We start from the raw sequence: 18,012 nt of genomic DNA, 5'->3' as shown, positions 1-18,012 counted from the left end.
TAGGGCTGTGCTGGGCCTAGGGCCAGGCTAGGCCTAGGGCTGTGCTGGGCCTAGGGGCTGTGCTGGGCCTAGGGCCTGTGCTAGGCCTAGGGGCCAGTGCTAGGGCCTAGGGCCTGTGCTGGGCTCTAGGGCTGTGCTGGGCCTAGGGCTGTGCTGGGCCTAGGGCTGTGCTAGGCCTAGGGGCTGTGCTGGGCCTAGGGCTGTGCCAGGCCTAGGGCTGGTGCTAGGCCTAGGGGCTGTGCTGGGCCTAGGGCTGTGCTAGGCCTAGGGGCTGTGCTGGGCCTAGGGGCTGTGCTGGGCCTAGGGGCTGTGCTGGGCCTAGGGGCCGTGCTGGGCCTAGGGGCTGTGCTGGGCCTAGGGGCTGTGCTGGGCCTAGGGGCTGTGCTGGGCCTAGGGCTGTGCTGGCCTAGGGCTGTGCTAGGCCTAGGGCCGTGCTGGGCCTAGGGGCTGTGCTAGGCCTAGGGCCTGTGCTAGGCCTAGGGCTGTGCCAGGGCCTAGGGGCCAGTGCTGGGCCTAGGGCCAGTGCTAGGCCTAGGGCTGTGCTGGGCCTAGGGCCTGTGCTAGGCCTAGGGGCTGTGCCAGGCCTAGGGGCTGTGCTGGGCCTAGGGCTGTGCTAGGCCTAGGGCTGTGCTGGGCCTAGGGCTGTGCTAGGCCTAGGGGCTGTGCTAGGCCTAGGGCCTGTGCTGGGCCTAGGGCCGTGCTGGGCCTAGGGCCGTGCCAGGCCTAGGGCCATGCTGGGCCTAGGGGCTGTGCTGGGCCTAGGGCTGTGCTAGGCCTAGGGCTGTGCTAGGGCCTAGGGCTGTGCTAGGCCTAGGGGCTGTGCTAGGCCTAGGGCCTAGTGCCAGGCCTAGGGCTGTGCCTGGGCCTAGGGCCAGGCTGGGCCTAGGGCTGTGCTGGGCCTAGGGCTGTGCTGGGCCTAGGGGCTGTGCTAGGCCTAGGGGCTGTGCTGGGCCTAGGGGCTGTGCTGGGCCTAGGGCCGTGCTGGGCCTAGGGCTGTGCTAGGCCTAGGGCTGTGCTGGGCCTAGGGCTGTGCTGGGCCTAGGGCTGTGCTGGGCCTAGGGCTGTGCTGGGCCTAGGGCCTGCTGGCCTAGGGCTGTGCTAGGCCTAGGGGCTGTGCTAGGCCTAGGGGCTGTGCTGGGCCTAGGGGCTGTGCTAGGCCTAGGGGCTGTGCTAGGCCTAGGGCTGTGCTGGGCCTAGGGCTGTGCTGGGCCTAGGGCCTGTGCTAGGCCTAGGGGCCGTGCTAGGCCTAGGGCCGGTGCTAGGCCTAGGGCTGTGCTGGGCCTAGGGGCTGTGCTAGGCCTAGGGCCGTGCTGGGCCTAGGGCTGTGCTGGGCCTAGGGGCTGTGCTGGGCCTAGGGCTGTGCTGGGCCTAGGGGCTGTGCTGGGCCTAGGCGGCTGGGCCTAGGGCTGTGCCAGGCCTAGGGCCTGTGCTGGGCCTAGGGGCTGTGCTGGGCCTAGGGCTGTGCTAGGCCTAGGGGCTGTGCTGGGCCTAGGGGCTGTGCTAGGCCTAGGGGCTGTGCTAGGCCTAGGGGCTGTGCTGGGCCTAGGGCGTGCTAGGCCTAGGGGCTGTGCTGGGCCTAGGGGCTGTGCTGGGCCTAGGGGCTGTGCTGGGCCTAGGGCTGCGCTGGGCCTAGGGGCCAGTGCTGGGCCTAGGGCTGTGCTGGGCCTAGGGGCTGTGCTGGGCCTAGGGCCAGGCTGGGCCTAGGGGCTGTGCTGGGCCTAGGGCCTGTGCTAGGCCTAGGGCTGTGCTAGGCCTAGGGGCTGTGCTGGGCCTAGGGGCCGTGCTGGGCCTAGGGCTGTGCTGGGCCTAGGGCTGTGCTGGGCCTAGGGGCTGTGCTGGGCCTAGGGCCAGTGCTGGGCCTAGGGCCAGTGCTGGGCCTAGGGCTGTGCTGGGCCTAGGGGCTGTGCCAGGCCTAGGGCCGTGCTAGGCCTAGGGGCTGTGCTGGGCCTAGGGGCTGTGCTGGGCCTAGGGCTGTGCCAGGCCTAGGGCTGTGCTGGGCCTAGGGGCCGTGCTGGGCCTAGGGCTGTGCTGGGCTCTAGGGCTGTGCTGGGCCTAGGGCCGTGCCAGGCCTAGGGCTGTGCTAGGCCTAGGGGCTGTGCTGGGCCTAGGGCCAGTGCTAGGGCCTAGGGCTGTGCTGGGCCTAGGGCTGTGCTGGGCCTAGGGCCGTGCTGGGCCTAGGGGCTGTGCTAGGCCTAGGGGCTGTGCTGGGCCTAGGGCTGTGCTGGGCCTAGGGCTGTGCCTGGGCCTAGGGGCTGTGCTGGGCCTAGGGGCCGTGCTGGGCCTAGGGCTGTGCTGGGCCTAGGGCCGTGCTAGGCCTAGGGGCTGTGCTGGGCCTAGGGCTGTGCTAGGCCTAGGGGCTGTGCTGGGCCTAGGGCTGTGCTGGGCCTAGGGCCAGTGCTGGGCCTAGGGGCTGTGCTGGGCCTAGGGCTGTGCTGGGCCTAGGGCCGTGCTAGGCCTAGGGGCTGTGCTGGGCCTAGGGGCCGTGCTGGGCCTAGGGGCCAGTGCTAGGCCTAGGGCTGTGCTAGGCCTAGGGCCGTGCTGGGCCTAGGGGCTGTGCTGGGCCTAGGGGCTGTGCTAGGCCTAGGGCCTGTGCTGGGCCTAGGGCTGTGCTAGGCCTAGGGGCTGTGCTGGGCCTAGGGCTGTGCTGGGCCTAGGGCTGTGCTGGGCCTAGGGCCGTGCTAGGCCTAGGGCCAGGCTGGGCCTAGGGCTGTGCTGGGCCTAGGGGCTGTGCTAGGCCTAGGGGCTGTGCTGGGCCTAGGGGCTGTGCTGGGCCTAGGGCTGTGCTAGGCCTAGGGCTGTGCTGGGCCTAGGGCCAGTGCTGGGCCTAGGGCTGTGCTAGGCCTAGGGGCTGTGCTAGGCCTAGGGCCAGTGCTAGGCCTAGGGCTGTGCTGGGCCTAGGGCGTGCCAGGCCTAGGGCTGTGCTGGCCTAGGGGCTGTGCTAGGCCTAGGGCCGTGCTAGGCCTAGGGGCTGTGCTGGGCCTAGGGGCTGTGCCAGGCCTAGGGCTGTGCTGGGCCTAGGGCCGTGCTGGGCCTAGGGGCTGTGCCAGGCCTAGGGCTGTGCTAGGCCTAGGGCTGTGCTGGGCCTAGGGCTGTGCTAGGCCTAGGGCCGTGCCAGGCCTAGGGCCTGTGCTGGGCCTAGGGGCTGTGCTGGGCCTAGGGCTGTGCTAGGCCTAGGGCCAGGCTGGGCCTAGGGCCGTGCTGGGCCTAGGGCTGTGCTAGGCCTAGGGGCCTGTGCTAGGCCTAGGGCCGTGCTGGGCCTAGGGGCCGTGCTGGGCCTAGGGCTGTGCTAGGCCTAGGGCTGTGCTGGGCCTAGGGGCTGTGCTGGGCCTAGGGCCGTGCTGGCCTAGGGCTGTGCTGGGCCTAGGGGCTGTGCTGGGCCTAGGGCCAGTGCTGGGCCTAGGGGCTGTGCTGGGCCTAGGGCTGTGCTAGGCCTAGGGCTGTGCTGGGCCTAGGGGCTGTGCTGGGCCTAGGGGCTGTGCTGGGCCTAGGGCTGTGCTGGGCCTAGGGCTGTGCTAGGCCTAGGGGCTGTGCTGGGCCTAGGGGCTGTGCTAGGCCTAGGGGCCGTGCTGGGCCTAGGGCTGTGCTAGGCCTAGGGCTGTGCTGGGCCTAGGGCCGTGCTAGGCCTAGGGCCGTGCTAGGCCTAGGGCCAGTGCTGGGCCTAGGGGCTGTGCTAGGCCTAGGGCCAGTGCCAGGCCTAGGGCTCAGTGCTGGGCCTAGGGCTGTGCTAGGCCTAGGGCCGTGCTAGGCCTAGGGCTGTGCTGGGCCTAGGGCCAGCTGGGCCTAGGGCTGTGCTAGGCCTAGGGGCTGTGCTGGGCCTAGGGCTGTGCCAGGCCTAGGGCTGTGCTAGGCCTAGGGCTGTGCTGGGCCTAGGGGCCGTGCTAGGCCTAGGGCCAGTGCTAGGCCTAGGGCTGTGCTGGGCCTAGGGCTGTGCTAGGCCTAGGGCCGTGCTGGGCCTAGGGCCGTGCTGGGCCTAGGGGCTGTGCTAGGCCTAGGGCTGTGCTAGGCCTAGGGCCGTGCTGGGCCTAGGGCTGTGCTGGGCCTAGGGCCAGGCTGGGCCTAGGGGCTGTGCTGGGCCTAGGGCCTGTGCTAGGCCTAGGGCTGTGCTGGGCCTAGGGGCTGTGCTGGGCCTAGGGGCTGTGCTGGGCCTAGGGCTGTGCTGGGCCTAGGGCTGTGCTGGGCCTAGGGGCTGTGCTGGGCCTAGGGCTGTGCTGGGCCTAGGGCTGTGCTAGGCCTAGGGCTGTGCTGGGCCTAGGGCTGTGCTGGGCCTAGGGCTGTGCTGGGCCTAGGGGCTGTGCTGGGCCTAGGGGCTGTGCTAGGCCTAGGGGCTGTGCTGGGCCTAGGGCCTGTGCTAGGCCTAGGGCTGTGCTGGGCCTAGGGGCTGTGCTAGGCCTAGGGCTGTGCTGGGCCTAGGGGCTGTGCTAGGCCTAGGGGCTGTGCTAGGCCTAGGGCTGTGCTGGGCCTAGGGCTGTGCCAGGCCTAGGGCTGTGCTGGGCCTAGGGCCTGTGCTAGGCCTAGGGCTGTGCTGGGCCTAGGGGCTGTGCCAGGCCTAGGGCTGTGCTAGGCCTAGGGCTGTGCTGGGCCTAGGGCCGTGCTAGGCCTAGGGGCCGTGCTGGGCCTAGGGCCTGTGCCAGGCCTAGGGCTGTGCTGGGCCTAGGGGCCAGTGCCTGGCCTAGGGCCGTGCTGGGCCTAGGGCTGTGCTAGGCCTAGGGGCTGTGCTGGGCCTAGGGCCGTGCTAGGCCTAGGGCTGTGCTGGGCCTAGGGCTGTGCCAGGCCTAGGGGCTGTGCTGGGCCTAGGGCTGTGCTAGGGCCTAGGGCCGTGCTGGGCCTAGGGCCGTGCTGGGCCTAGGGCCTGTGCTAGGCCTAGGGCTGTGCTGGGCCTAGGGGCCAGGCTGGGCCTAGGGCCTGTGCTAGGCCTAGGGCTGTGCTAGGCCTAGGGCTGGCTAGGCCTAGGGCCTGTGCTAGGCCTTAGGGGCTGTGCTGGGCCTAGGGGCTGTGCTGGGCCTAGGGCCAGCCTGGCCTAGGGCCTGTGCTGGGCCTAGGGCCGGGCTGGGCCTAGGGCCTGTGCTAGGCCTAGGGGCTGTGCTGGGCCTAGGGGCTGTGCTGGGCCTAGGGCCTGTGCTGGGCCTAGGGGCTGTGCTGGGCCTAGGGGCTGTGCTAGGCCTAGGGGCTGTGCTAGGCCTAGGGGCTGTGCTGGGCCTAGTGGCTGTGCTAGGCCTAGGGGCTGTGCTAGGCCTAGGGGCTGTGCTGGGCTCTAGGTGCTGTGCTAGGCCTAGGGGCTGTGCTAGGCCTAGGGGCTGTGCTGGGCCTAGGGGCTGTGCTAGGCTTAGGGGCTGGGCTAGGCTTAGGGGCTGTGCTAGGCCTAGGGGCTGGGCTAGGCTTAGGGGTGTGCTGGGCCTAGGGGCTGGGCTAGGCTTAGGGGTGTGCTGGGCTTAGGGGTTGTGTTAGGCTTAGGCGCTGTGTTGGGTTTAGGGGCTGTGCTGGGCTTAGGGGTTGTGCTAGGCTTAGGGGTAGGGTTAGGCTTAGGGGTCGTGTTAGGTTTATGGGTTGTGTTGGGTTTAGGGGTTGTGTTAGGTTTATGGGTTGTGTTAGGTTTAGGGGTTGTGTTGGGTTTAGGGGTTGTGTTAGGTTTAGGGGTTGTGTTGGGTTTAGGGGTCGTGTTAGGTTTATGGGTTGTGTTGGGTTTAGGGGGTGTGTTGGGTTTAGGGGTAGGGTTAGGTTTAGGGGTTGTGTTAGGTTTAGGGGTTTTGTTGGGTTTAGGGGTTTTGTTGGGTTTAAACCTAACACAACCCCTAAACCCAACACAGACTGATCGTAGCACGTCCTATCTTCAGCCAATCATGCTTCGTTTTACTATCAGGGCGGGACCGGATTTGCAGAGCTCTCATGGGCATGGAATCATGCACATACAGATAAACTCCTAGGCCTCAAAATTTTAAAGAAACGGACGCCATCAGAGGAATACTGTGATTTAAGGTTCATATAATTTTCTCTTGGTTATAAACACATGTCTTGTCTTGTTAAATGTCGACAGCTTTAAGTAATTGTCCCATTTGTAGAGTCTCCTGATCATATAGCTAACCCGGCTGACTCTATGAGTCTGCTAGTTTCATTTTAACCAAGTTTCTCGACTGACTTAACTCTTAAAGACACACTACTATTGGATAACTGGAGAGGGAGTTTATTTACCAGTTGCGTCTTATGAAATTTCAGTGTGGAAGTAATGAACCCTGTTCGATGTTTGTTGCATCTCTTTGATATATGAATAAATAAAACATCAAAATGTATCAGGATTGATTAAGATAGATATAGTCTACATGTCAGGTTGCTAAAGACATGAGTATGTGTATGTTTGGGATTTACCTGGCATGTTTTCAGTGTTTTTTTTGGTTGTTGTTTCAACCTCAATTCCTATAATACATCTATAATACACAAAATAGTTACACTCAGCACCTTCAGGACAAAAATGTCCCCAATGAAACCCATTAAAACTGTAATATTTGCTCCCAGTGCCATTTACAGTTTGTGAGCATATTTTTGTTCAGTCCAATGTAAATATATCTGCTGTGCATGTGTTGCACTGACTTGTTTGGTGAAAAATAAAACATAAAATGTTTCAACAGCATGTGTGTGTATTTTGGTTGCAGTGCTTCATTTTGCAGGATATATGAGGTATTTTGCAGTTTGGGTGTGTGGTTTTGTGAATTGTGTTATGTTTTTTGATAAAACCAGCCTAGTTTGCAAAATTGTGTGTTAGCAATTGGAAAAAACTAATCGATAAATAAAATCATGAATTCTATGAGATTCTGCTTTCATTCCTGAGCCCTGGCTTCAAAATGTACATTTGAAATATGTTCCACCAGATGGCGCCATTTTTCACACGTTTAGCCTATGGAGCAAATACAAGCTTTTCCCCTATTCTCTGTTTACTGTATTATAGAGACCTGCAGGACAACTGAATAAATGTGTGTGTGTGTTTGTGTGTGACTGTGTGTGTGTTTGTGTGTGTGCTTGTGTGTGTTTGTGTGTCTGTGTTTGAGTGTGTGTGTGTGTGTGTGTCTGTGTTTGAGTGTGTGTTTGTGAGTGTGTTTGAGTGTGTGTGCTTGTGTGTGTGTGTTTGAGTGTGTGTGTGTGTGTCTGTGTTTATGTGTGTGTTTGTGAGTGTGTTTGGGTGTGTGTCTGTGTTTGAATGTGTGTGTGTTTGTGTGTCTGTGTTTAAGTGTGTGTGTGTGTTTGAGTATGTGTGTGTGTGAGTTTGAGTGTGTGTTTGCGTGCGTGTCTGTGTGTGTGTGTTTGAGTGTGTTTGTTTGTGTGTGTGTTTGTGTGCGTGTCTGCGTGTGTGTTTGAGTGTGTGCGTGTAAAACAAACATTGGCATTATGTAAACAAACTGGCATTTAAAGGGTTAAAATCCTGAAAATGAATGAATATTTGGTAGTTATGATCAGGACTGATGTTGTCAAAAAAAATTAACTAATTGAAAGTGGAAAATAATATTAATATATAATATTATTATGGAAGTTTTTTGACGCGGACATTTTTGTCCTCTAAGGACCTCTGAGCAACATTTTTAAATTGACACACAAGGCTTGAATAAAATAATGTCCCTTAATATATTGCCGTAAATCTCCATTTACAAATAGAGACTCTGATAAACGAATTAGATATATATTTTCTATTCCACACATTCCAGCCGCGCGTTGCTACCTGCGTGATGATGTCACTGCGTGCGTGATGACGCCAGCGGAAGATTCAGCTCTGATTCCTCCTTCGATCAAGATGGCGACGTCGACCAGGAAGTAGGTAAACAACCGAACAGGGAGAGAAAAATATGGATTAACCCCTCAAATACACCCTATCCGGTGAACATAAAGGCACATTGAGTGGTCGTCGAGGGTTATCGAGGACAGGGGAGTTTAGCTACCGCGCGGTGAGTGACTTTTCTCTCAGGTTAGCATGTTAGCTCGAGTCAAACAATAGCGCTTAAAAGAGTCAGTCATAAAAACACCCGGACAGTTGAATTATTCACTAATAAATGAATTAGTAAACATCAAAATGAACTAACACTCATGTTACGATTATGTCCTTGAGAGTCCAGTGATATTTAGTTGGAAGTTTTCATGCTGACACGTTAATTCGGATTAAATGTGGATTTTCCCTACATATTTAATGGTTAAATGTTAATATGATGTGGATTTTTGTGAGTAGATGTGAAAAAGGTTGTGTTATATAGGTAAGAATAATCATGACTTACGGTGTAATTCCCTTTAAACTTACACATATTATATATTTCTGTATGTCTAAAGGCCAGTCGTGAAATTAGCTCATATGAATTTATTTTAAAAATTCTTGTTGTCCTTTTTCTCATAAATATTTCATCAAGTCTTTGTAAGTGCTTGTGTCCAGTAAAAATCAAAACAAACCAGCATGACAAAAATGTAGTCCATTGATGGCCTTATAGTCGCCATTTGTATCCTCTTAATAATTATATAAATGTGTTAATTCAAAAGATAAGTGCCTGGCATACAAAAGGAAACCCAACCTGTCAATATCGATTAAATTACTTTTTAAAAAGTCCCTATCTAGTAATCATGAACAACTGGAAAGTTCATGGAAAAGCATAGGTCAAAAGGTGCTGCAACTCTAATTGATCTATTCGTCTTTAAATGCATCTCTCTCAGAAGTCAGACAATATTATAATTGTTTTGATGTAAGGTTCAGTTATGGATATCTGTAGTCATACCAGCATCAATATTAGAAAATGTGTCATAAGTCACATGATCTTTCTGTCTCAGAAATGGCTGGCGAATGACAGGGGTTTGGCACGTGACCGTGTTTCTGCTCGACGTCTGATGCCCACTCTTGCCACATCTGTCGTCATGGACACGGAGGACTTTCTGCACCCTGAGGGCCCTCAGCTAGGGAGCCCGAAGTTCAGCGCACCCAGTTCTCCTCTCACAAGCTCCATAGAGGTAAAATACGGCCCCTAAAGTATCAAAACAATCACAGCTGATTGTGGTAAATTTTACTGTAATACAACGAGGAAAATCATGCAGTCTAGACACACAAATTTTTTTATTTATTAAAATCAACATAAATTAATTTCTGTACATTTCATTTCAACAATACTACCATGAGTTATACTTTAATTGTGCTTTATTTGAATTTAAATAATATATGCTTATTTTTTGCATTACAGTGATGAGAATATGGGGGAAATGTGCTTAATTCTCATTAAAATGAGCTGGCAGCTCCACTTATTCCACAGTGAAAGTGCTTCTGTATTTACTTATTTTGTATTTCTGCATTATAATTCACTCATACATTGCGATTTACATCACCTGAAGCTGTTTGGGACATTTAGAGTTCATCTGGACTGTGTTTTCTTCCTCTCCTCAGCTGCTGTGCTCCTCTCTCGCATCATTATTAGGTTAATGTGATCCCATGTTACGCAAATGACTATTCGACAACGAAAATGTTTATTGTCGACGTTGTTGATAACGTCAACTAATCGTTTCAGCCCTTATATATATATATATATATATAGGGTTGGCTGTGGCTCAGTTGGTAGGGCGGGTTGGCCACTAATCGCAGGGTTGGTGGTTCGACTCCACATGCTGAAGTGTCCTTGGGCAAGACACTGAACCCCAAGTTGCTCCCAATGGCAGGCTAGCACCTTACATGCAGCTTTGCCACCATTGGTGTATGAATTGGTGAATGAGACGCAGTGTAAAGCACTTTGAATACGGTTAAGGCTTAAAAGGCGCTATATAAGTGCAGACCATTTACCATATATATATATATATTTACACCAATCAGCCACAACATTAAACCCACCTGACTAATATTGTGTAGGTCCCCCTCCTGCTGCCAAAACAGCGCCAACCCGCATCTCAGGACCGCATTCAGACATGCTATTCTTCTCAGCACAATTGTACAGAGTGGTTATCCGAGTTACTGTAGACTTTATCAGTTCAAACCAGTCTGACCATTCTCCATTGACCTCTCTCATCAACAAGACATTTCCATCCACAGAACTGTCGCTCACTGGATGATTTTTGTTTTTGGCAGCATTCGGAGTCAATTCTAGAGACTGTTGTGTGTGAAAATCCCAGAAATACTCAAACCAGCCCGTCTGGTACCAACAATCATCCATGCGATTATCTAATCAGCCAATCGTCATAAATCATGCAGATACGGGTCAGGAGCTTCAGTAAATGTTCACATCAACCATCAGAATGGGGGGGGTGGGGGTGGGGGTATAATCTCAGTGGTTTGGAGCGTGGCATGATTGTTGGTGCCAGACGGGCTGGTTTGAGTATTTCTGGCACTTTCACAAGTATACAAATGTTTTTTTTTTCTTGATTTCCAAACCTGAATGCAATTCAAACCTGAAGTTAGACATTAAAAACTGACCTTAGCTGACCTGAAACCCCTCGGGCTTCGTTGGATTTGCAGACTTTACCTCTGCTGGGAGTCGTTTAGCTTCTCCGTCCTCTAATTTTATAGTCTTGATGGTGATGTCTTTCCTTAATCTGATGCAATCTGCAGTTTTTTTAACTGCCTTTTTCTTCACAATTATTACTCTAGTCAGGTCTTGAGCCTCGTCCAAAATGGGAGGGACCCTGGAGTGCTTTGGTAGCCAATGGTAATCTTCTCTTTAGATAGAGTTGCCTCACCTGGTTTATGGATGTTACTTGGTGAACTGTTATAACACAAATGGTTTTCACTCTGTATGTGCACAGTTTAGTGGTGAGTTGTTATAGTGCCAGCACATAGAGTAAATATTTGGGTTGATGGGTGATATCTCTGTTGAACAGTGTTTCCAAGGGTCATTTCCTGTCAAATATGCTGTTTATTTCCTGTTTTCACAGAGTCAGCTGTTCGCGTCAAACTCATGGGTGTTTTCACAGCAAACCCAGTACAGCCAGCACTATCCTATGCAATCTGGGAGGTGAGTGATGCATTCTGTCTTTCCTCTCAACTTCTAAAAGAGGTAACGCACCTGGTATGGCCGATTTGGGTCACCCAATCACAATTCGAAAAAAGGTCTAGGCCTAAATCATATGTGACTACATACTGCCCATATGTTTGTATTTCTCAAGTCTCTCTCTCCTCTGATTTATCAGGCAGCTTCAGTCAAACTCGTCCTCTGTGAATCTGGACCTGTCTGACATAGACATTCACGACCTCGTGAGGAACGGAGACTTCTCCCAGGTAAGAGCAGATTGTATTTCTTTTGCTTTCTGCCGTGATGGTGCCCGAGGGCAGGTGCAATGCTTTGTTTATTGAGTGTATTGGCATCTCAGACACTGGTAAGAACAGAACGGATTCCTTTTATATTTCACTGAAAGTGTTTCGTGAAATAATCTGAAGCTTCGGTGGAAATATTTCTGGATGCCACCAGACGCTGAATTACAACATAGCGAGATTGTGACATCAGTGTAGCAGACTGCTTTCTAAAATGTTTCATAATCTTACAAAAATAATAGGAGGTAATACATGGTGTACAGTGACAGGAAAATGTATATGAACCTTTTAGAATTGCCAGCATTTGTGTATCAATTTGTCTTGAACAAACAATCCGTTTTAACGAATAACACACAGATTATTGTATAGTACATATTGAATACATCATTCAAACATTCTCAGTGTAGGTTGCATAATGTATGTGAACCCCTTGGCCAAAGCACACGCTGCAAAAGATCGCTCATGCGATATCACCATCAGAAATGTGTTTATCAGCAGCCTCTCAAATCTGTATGAATTGTAAGGTGTCCAATTTCATGAGGATTTACGCTAGTTCTCTACATTGCTGAATCGGCTTTGAGAGGGTATTCAACTACATGAGGATGTTACGTGGTCTGTCAATCAAACATGCACGCTTGCAAACTCACTTCAACATGGTGCGGATCTGTCCAATCTCTTGAATAGCTCATCAGAGATATGTACTTGTAATGACAACACTTTTTCCTGCAGTGACTGTGTTTAGACGCCTTCACGCATCTGCTTATTTCTACACCGTTTACAGGGTTCACACAAGCTCCTTAAAGTGCTGTTAGAAATGTAAGAACTGGAATACCTAGAAAATCACCTTGTTTTAATGAAAAGTGCTTGAGCTTAAAGCGGATCGTTTCCTCCGTGTAATGTGTGTCCATCAAAGATGACTCCACTTAAATTGAATAATGCGTCTAAAGAACAGAAAGAATATTAACAGTCAGATAAAGTAAAAATAAATCTAAATTTTACTCTCGTGCAGCATTGATGTGCGAGAGATTCTCGTTGATGTTCGCTGAACCGTAACAGTGGTGCTCATTGAACTCTTAAAGTGACAGTAACCTTTTTAGGTTACTCATTCATTATACAAATGAATTTAAACTCAATGTTATTACTTTTAAATTATACACATTATTTCAAACAGTGTTAGCTCATATCATTATTATATAATATTGATTAATATATTGCAGAAAAATTTAGCTTATAATAATGATGACAAACTATTAAAATATAAATATTCACTTTTACATACTTTTTTCAAGACCGGTTTTGTTCATTGTTTTGCTTGTTCTGCACCTGATCTGAATGTAGCTCACCATTTCTGAAAGCTTATTTGTGATTTATTTCTTGTAGAGAGAGGTTTATGAGAATCCTATATTTATATTGTGTATTAATGACATTTATTTTGATGAAAAATTATAATGAGAAATTCAGAAAATAGAAAAATGTGTTTTTATATCGAATGGAGATTATATCGAATCGTGAACCTCATATCGTTTTTCGAATCGAATCATGAGATTACATCATTAATCAGATTACATTGAGCAAAAGCTTCATAAGATGGTGCGTTTTAGTAGTGACCCATCATCATGCACAGGTCAGACCCTGATGTGTTGGTTTAGAGTTTAAGATTTACATTGAATCAGTTGCTGGTGTGTTCAGCTTGTGGTTCTGTGGATAAAGTCCTCCTGGTACTCCCAGTGAAATGCTCTCACTGCAGTTTTGGGTGAGGTACTTTAAGCAGATCACACTGCGCTTGCCAAAGGTACAGGCCCAGTTGCTTTAATTCTGCGTTATATACGCATATTGGAATACTGAACACCGCACCTTATAAAACATCATCATAGGGATGCAGCGTTACAGAATTTCTGATCCTGATAACAGATCATTTACAGCTATTTTTAGCTGAAATAATAACCGGTAAAAAAAACAAACAAAAAAATATATATGTTTTTTAGTCCTTTAACCTGGATCTGCTTGCTAATTCATTAAAAATAATTTTAAAAATAGGTGTCATTTAAAAACGTTTAATTTGGACTTGGCTGCTATTTAAGGTAACATGAACCTAATTCCATTATCGGCCGATGATAATATTTTGACTTTCCTGGTTATCCATCAATATAGCGGCCGCCGAAATATCGTGCATCCCTAATCATGGTTTTCAGTGATAGTAACGCCATTGGAAAAGAGTGCTTCTTTTTTATGATTTGTCAGGATTTCTCTTGATTAACCCTTAAATGCATGGGTGTTTCGACACATTAGTGACCTGGCACGTGTATCTATTGGCACTTTTTCTGTGCACGTTACAGTTCGACTCGACGTGGGTGGGGTTATAGGCTGATCGTTACAGTTGCATCGCCTCTACTGCCGTGAAATCATCATAAACGCGACACAAACATTACTGACCATAAACAATAACACGAGCGCTAGCTGTTAGCTGCTAGCTCATTGTGCTGCATAAAGCAGTTGTTGCATGGTGATTTTACACAAGTGTAACTGTTAAATTGGCCTGGTTGGCCTTTCCAGTAGCTGGTCAACTAAATAAAGTGAAGCTTTCAAGCGGAGTATAGAGTTAATGCAACAAAACGTGCCACCCTCCATCATGGTAGAGTCCAGGGCGATCTCCCTCCCATTGCTCGCCGGTTTAGATAGCGTCCATTTGGTCGAACCACTTCCACTTTTCCGTGATGGTTCTGTAGTCACTTAAGTTCTTTTAAACTTTTCCCGACACTGTTGGTAGGTCCGGAGGTAGCCGTGTGTGGCCAACAGCTGAGACACCTCCTGAAAGACTTTTTCGTTTCGTTCGTCGCTAACGAGAGGAACATCTGCACCTCTTTTATTGTCTATGGCGTGGTTTTGCGCACAGCCATTTCTTTTTACAATTCGAAGGTCGCGTGAACAAATTATACTGTTAACGCTGTTGCTAACTTTAAAACTAGCGGGTTGATGTCCCGTTTCGCTAATCCAGTGACGCTGGTAGTGTTGATTCTCCCTGACCAGTCGGTGATCTGCAGGATTTTGATGTCACATTTCGTCTCTGCTCGCTTGGAACCTCGACCTAAAAAAAGTACCAGGTACCATCCACAGTGGAAAACCCCCCAAAAGCGAGCAGAGTCGAGTCGTACCATGCAGTGGAAAAGCCCTCATATCTACAAAATGCCCAGAAAGTGTACATTTTAAAGACAATTAGAAAATAATAGAATGGAATAAATTCTGATATATTTTGATATTTTATTTTTAATTTATAAGAGAGACACAACTGGCTGTCAAACACATATTGAGCTACTCATAACAATAATCAACACATTTGTATTGAGTCTAAATTTACTCGCATAATGACGTACATCATTTCAGTAGTACCTAAAATGACAATAGCCGAATCATACTGTAGATGTGTTAAACTTGCTATAGTTTAGCTTCCACGTTGGTTCTTCGTCAAATAGTAAATCAAGTCAATCACTGAAACAACAGCGCCACCTTGAGTAAGAAATAGCATGTATAACAGGGGTCGGCAACCTTTTTGACATGGAGTAACTTTTACCGATAACTAAGTTCGGCAGTACCTGATCAATAAACTGATAGTTTTTAAAATTCATACTGAATGAAAAAATAACACTCAAAATTGTGCTGAAATATATTGCAAATATACAAGTGAATGCAATAAATACATAAGCCATACAGCACTGTTATATTATTAGAACGCTCCTAGTCTGGCTGTTAAAAAGAGCATTTCATTTTCAACTAATTTGCATAAAATAAATACGTTTTAGTCTGTCCATATTCTCTCAACTGTTAAGTCAAGTCAAATGAGGGGGGGTTACACTTACACTGATTCCCTCTACTCCAGACTCAAGTTTCATATGAGTATATGTATGTAGAGTAGCAATATTCCCAGATATCAGTGGTATCCGGCTGAACTCTGTGGTGAAGCGGCTCAGATTAGGAGCACAGGTCAGGGGCTGTTCAATCAGACGAAACACAACAGACTGGAACTGAACGCGAGGATCTCGAGACACACATTTACAAGTTGAACATCTTTCCTGACAGCATTTAAACAACTACTTAATCAGAGAAACGCTTAAGACCTCCACCAACTGTAAGGGGCTGTTCACACCGAACGCTTTTCCAACCATCCATTTGTTTTCTATGTAAACGCGTGCTTGACAAACGTCTTTGTTTCGCTTTGTTTTTGTTTATTCGGCGTCTCGTGCAGGAGCGCCGTTTTTAGATGACGTGTCTAATTATAAATAACTAAGCATATTGAGACACCTGCTTTCTGTTAAACTGTATTTGTTGTGCTGCGTCTAGTCTTAGCGCAAGAATGTGATCGATCTGAAGTCATTTTATTACAGTGAGGATAACATTTTTCTTTATTGCTATAAGATGCGTTTCTGATTTGTTTATATGTTTCTCTCGGCTGTATGAAGATATTAATTTGCTTTCTCACATCACTAGCTTTAAATATGCAAATTAGCTGGCTAACGAATGCATTAATGTGACCAGCTGGATATAAACTAATGCTAATAGATGGTAACAATCATGACATTTAAACATTTGGGTATTGACTTGCGTGTATTTTTGTCACATTGTTCTAACCGCTTGAGGTTAGCTTTAATGTTAGCGTCCTCTCAGCCTTATGGGCAAACATACTGCTGTTCTAATTAATTACTTTAAATGATATGACAGTGTGTACTAGTGTTGTCACGGTACCAACATTTCAGTAGTCCGTACCAATACCAGTGAAATTTCACGGTACTCGATACCATTTTCGGTACCAAAGCAAAACACAAAAACAGGTTACTAAGCAACACTCTTTTAATAACAAAGTCTACAAAATATTAGCAGCAGAACTAAGAACAAAAATATGCCATTGAGCAACACTTTCATTTAAATATATTATTTTTTAATTATAACAAAACTGAACAATGTATGCTTAAAGTATTTTTGAACACTTATGTAAGATTTGCAACTTTTACCGTAAGTTTTTACCAAGTACTAAAAACTAAAACTAAATAAACAATCATACAATAGAATTAATAAAAAACTATTTCCAAAGTGCTCTCGTATTAATAAAGCTGCATATTGTCTTTTTTCTTCATGATAAGAAATGCACAGTGACATATATATATAGATATTATGATTAAATAAGTCAAGAGCAATCGCGTTCTAATGTAGCTGCATTAAGCGCCCGCGATCGAGGGATTAGCGTCTCCGAGTCGCTCTCAGCCGGTGAAGTTTCAATCTGTCCCCCATAGATCGGGACATTCACACGACTCATGGAAGAGGCACCGACCACACAGAGAAATGCCAGTTTCTGAGTTTATAGTTATTAACATGACCTGCTTCTGTATTATTTGAACTTTTAATAAAGCTATAACACATTAAATATAACTGCATTTAAGATGTTACGCCGAGGTGTTTCCTTTAAAGAGCTCCGCCTCCACTTATTCCACAACGGTACATGCTTCTGAATGTACTTTTTTTTATAATTCCTGATACTTTAGGATCTATATAAAGTCAACTGTGAAAGTTTCGAGTGCATCTGGACTGATCTGTGTAATTCTTCCTCCGTCAGACGTGAACTGCTGCTCTCACACGTCATTAGTTTAATGTGATTTCATGTTACGTTAAATGAGATCAAACGACTATTCGACAATGAAAAATGTTCTCGTCAATTTTGTATTTTCGACGTTGTCGATAATGTCGACTAATTGTTTCAGCCCTAATGCAAATGATAATATGCTTTTAAACTCACCTGCTTTATTTGCTTGAATAAATCCGGGTGTCTGTCTTTCAGGTGCTTTATTAAGTTTGATGTGTTTCTTCCTTTTGTCAGAAAATTGCGAAAGCAGCGTTTACAAATCTGATCTATGATGTTTCCCTAACCTATGAATTTCCAAACCTGGCTTTTTCCACTTTTCTTTTCGACAAGATTCAGTTGAGACTCCACAGCAGCGGCTTGTCGCCATTTTTTTGCTTTTTGTGAGAGTTCAAAAGTTCCCGACTCTGCATGGTAGACCCGGTACTCGGTACTCGGTACCTTCAGAAATTCTGTTATCGTAAAAAAATTTTTGTTTCTGTACCGACTTGATACCGGAGTACCCGTATTTTTGACAACACTAGCGTGTACTGTACACAACGTTTTGTTGTTGATGTTTTAGATCTGCATCTGAAGTGCCGCTCCATGCAGAGTGTAGTCTCACGTGTCAAAACCAACACCACATGGCATCAGTGAAGTGATCATTTTAATTTCGCCTCTAGAGGCCACTCTCATACTGTACAACGACAGCGGACCCTTCCTAGCCGCCCCAGCACCGGACGTAGTGGGATTTTCGCTAGGGTTGGGCGATGTCCCCTAAATTGGCAGTTGACGATGTTGACAGTAAAACATCGCGATGGACGATGATATCGTCGGTGGAGTGGGGGGTGGGGATTATATAATTTCATATAATTTTTGAAAATTATATGAAAAATTATAATTTCGTTATTTTACTAACCCAACTAATGACTCGTCGGCGCTTTATCAGTAGGTTGCACGACACGTGAAGCATTTTTTTTTTTTAGCTTTCACTTAAGAAGAGTTTTATTTTAATATATCTCTTTACATAAATACTATTTTCCACTTAAAAACTATAATTTCGTTATTTTACTCACTGATGAGCAAAAGGTCGAGGCAGAAATGACCATGTACCTGCAGGAAATGGCCATTGATGGGGAAGAGGACCCGCTGACTTGGTGGA

At 48.3% G+C, this 18,012-nt stretch overlaps 1 protein-coding gene across 2 annotated transcripts in view; it reads left to right on the top strand.

Annotated features, from left to right (window-relative positions):
• Positions 1 to 7,769: 7,769 nt before the first annotated feature.
• Positions 7,770 to 18,012, top strand: part of sbno2a (strawberry notch homolog 2a) — a 35,414-nt gene continuing 25,171 nt past the window's right edge. For both annotated transcript variants that reach the window (XM_052133714.1, XM_052133713.1), the window contains exons 1-4: positions 7,770 to 7,925; positions 8,791 to 8,967; positions 10,870 to 10,949; positions 11,125 to 11,212. In XM_052133714.1, the coding sequence (XP_051989674.1) occupies positions 8,848 to 8,967; positions 10,870 to 10,949; positions 11,125 to 11,212 (288 nt within the window). In that variant the 5' untranslated portion in view covers positions 7,770 to 7,925; positions 8,791 to 8,847. The remainder of the gene's footprint in view (positions 7,926 to 8,790; positions 8,968 to 10,869; positions 10,950 to 11,124; positions 11,213 to 18,012) is intronic.

The sequence above is a fragment of the Xyrauchen texanus genome, chromosome 9 (assembly GCF_025860055.1).
Source record: "Xyrauchen texanus isolate HMW12.3.18 chromosome 9, RBS_HiC_50CHRs, whole genome shotgun sequence".
Taxonomy (NCBI): Eukaryota; Metazoa; Chordata; class Actinopteri; order Cypriniformes; family Catostomidae; genus Xyrauchen; species Xyrauchen texanus.
The sequence above is the reverse complement of the archived record's forward strand: the minus strand, read 5'-3'. Positions and strand labels throughout refer to the sequence as shown.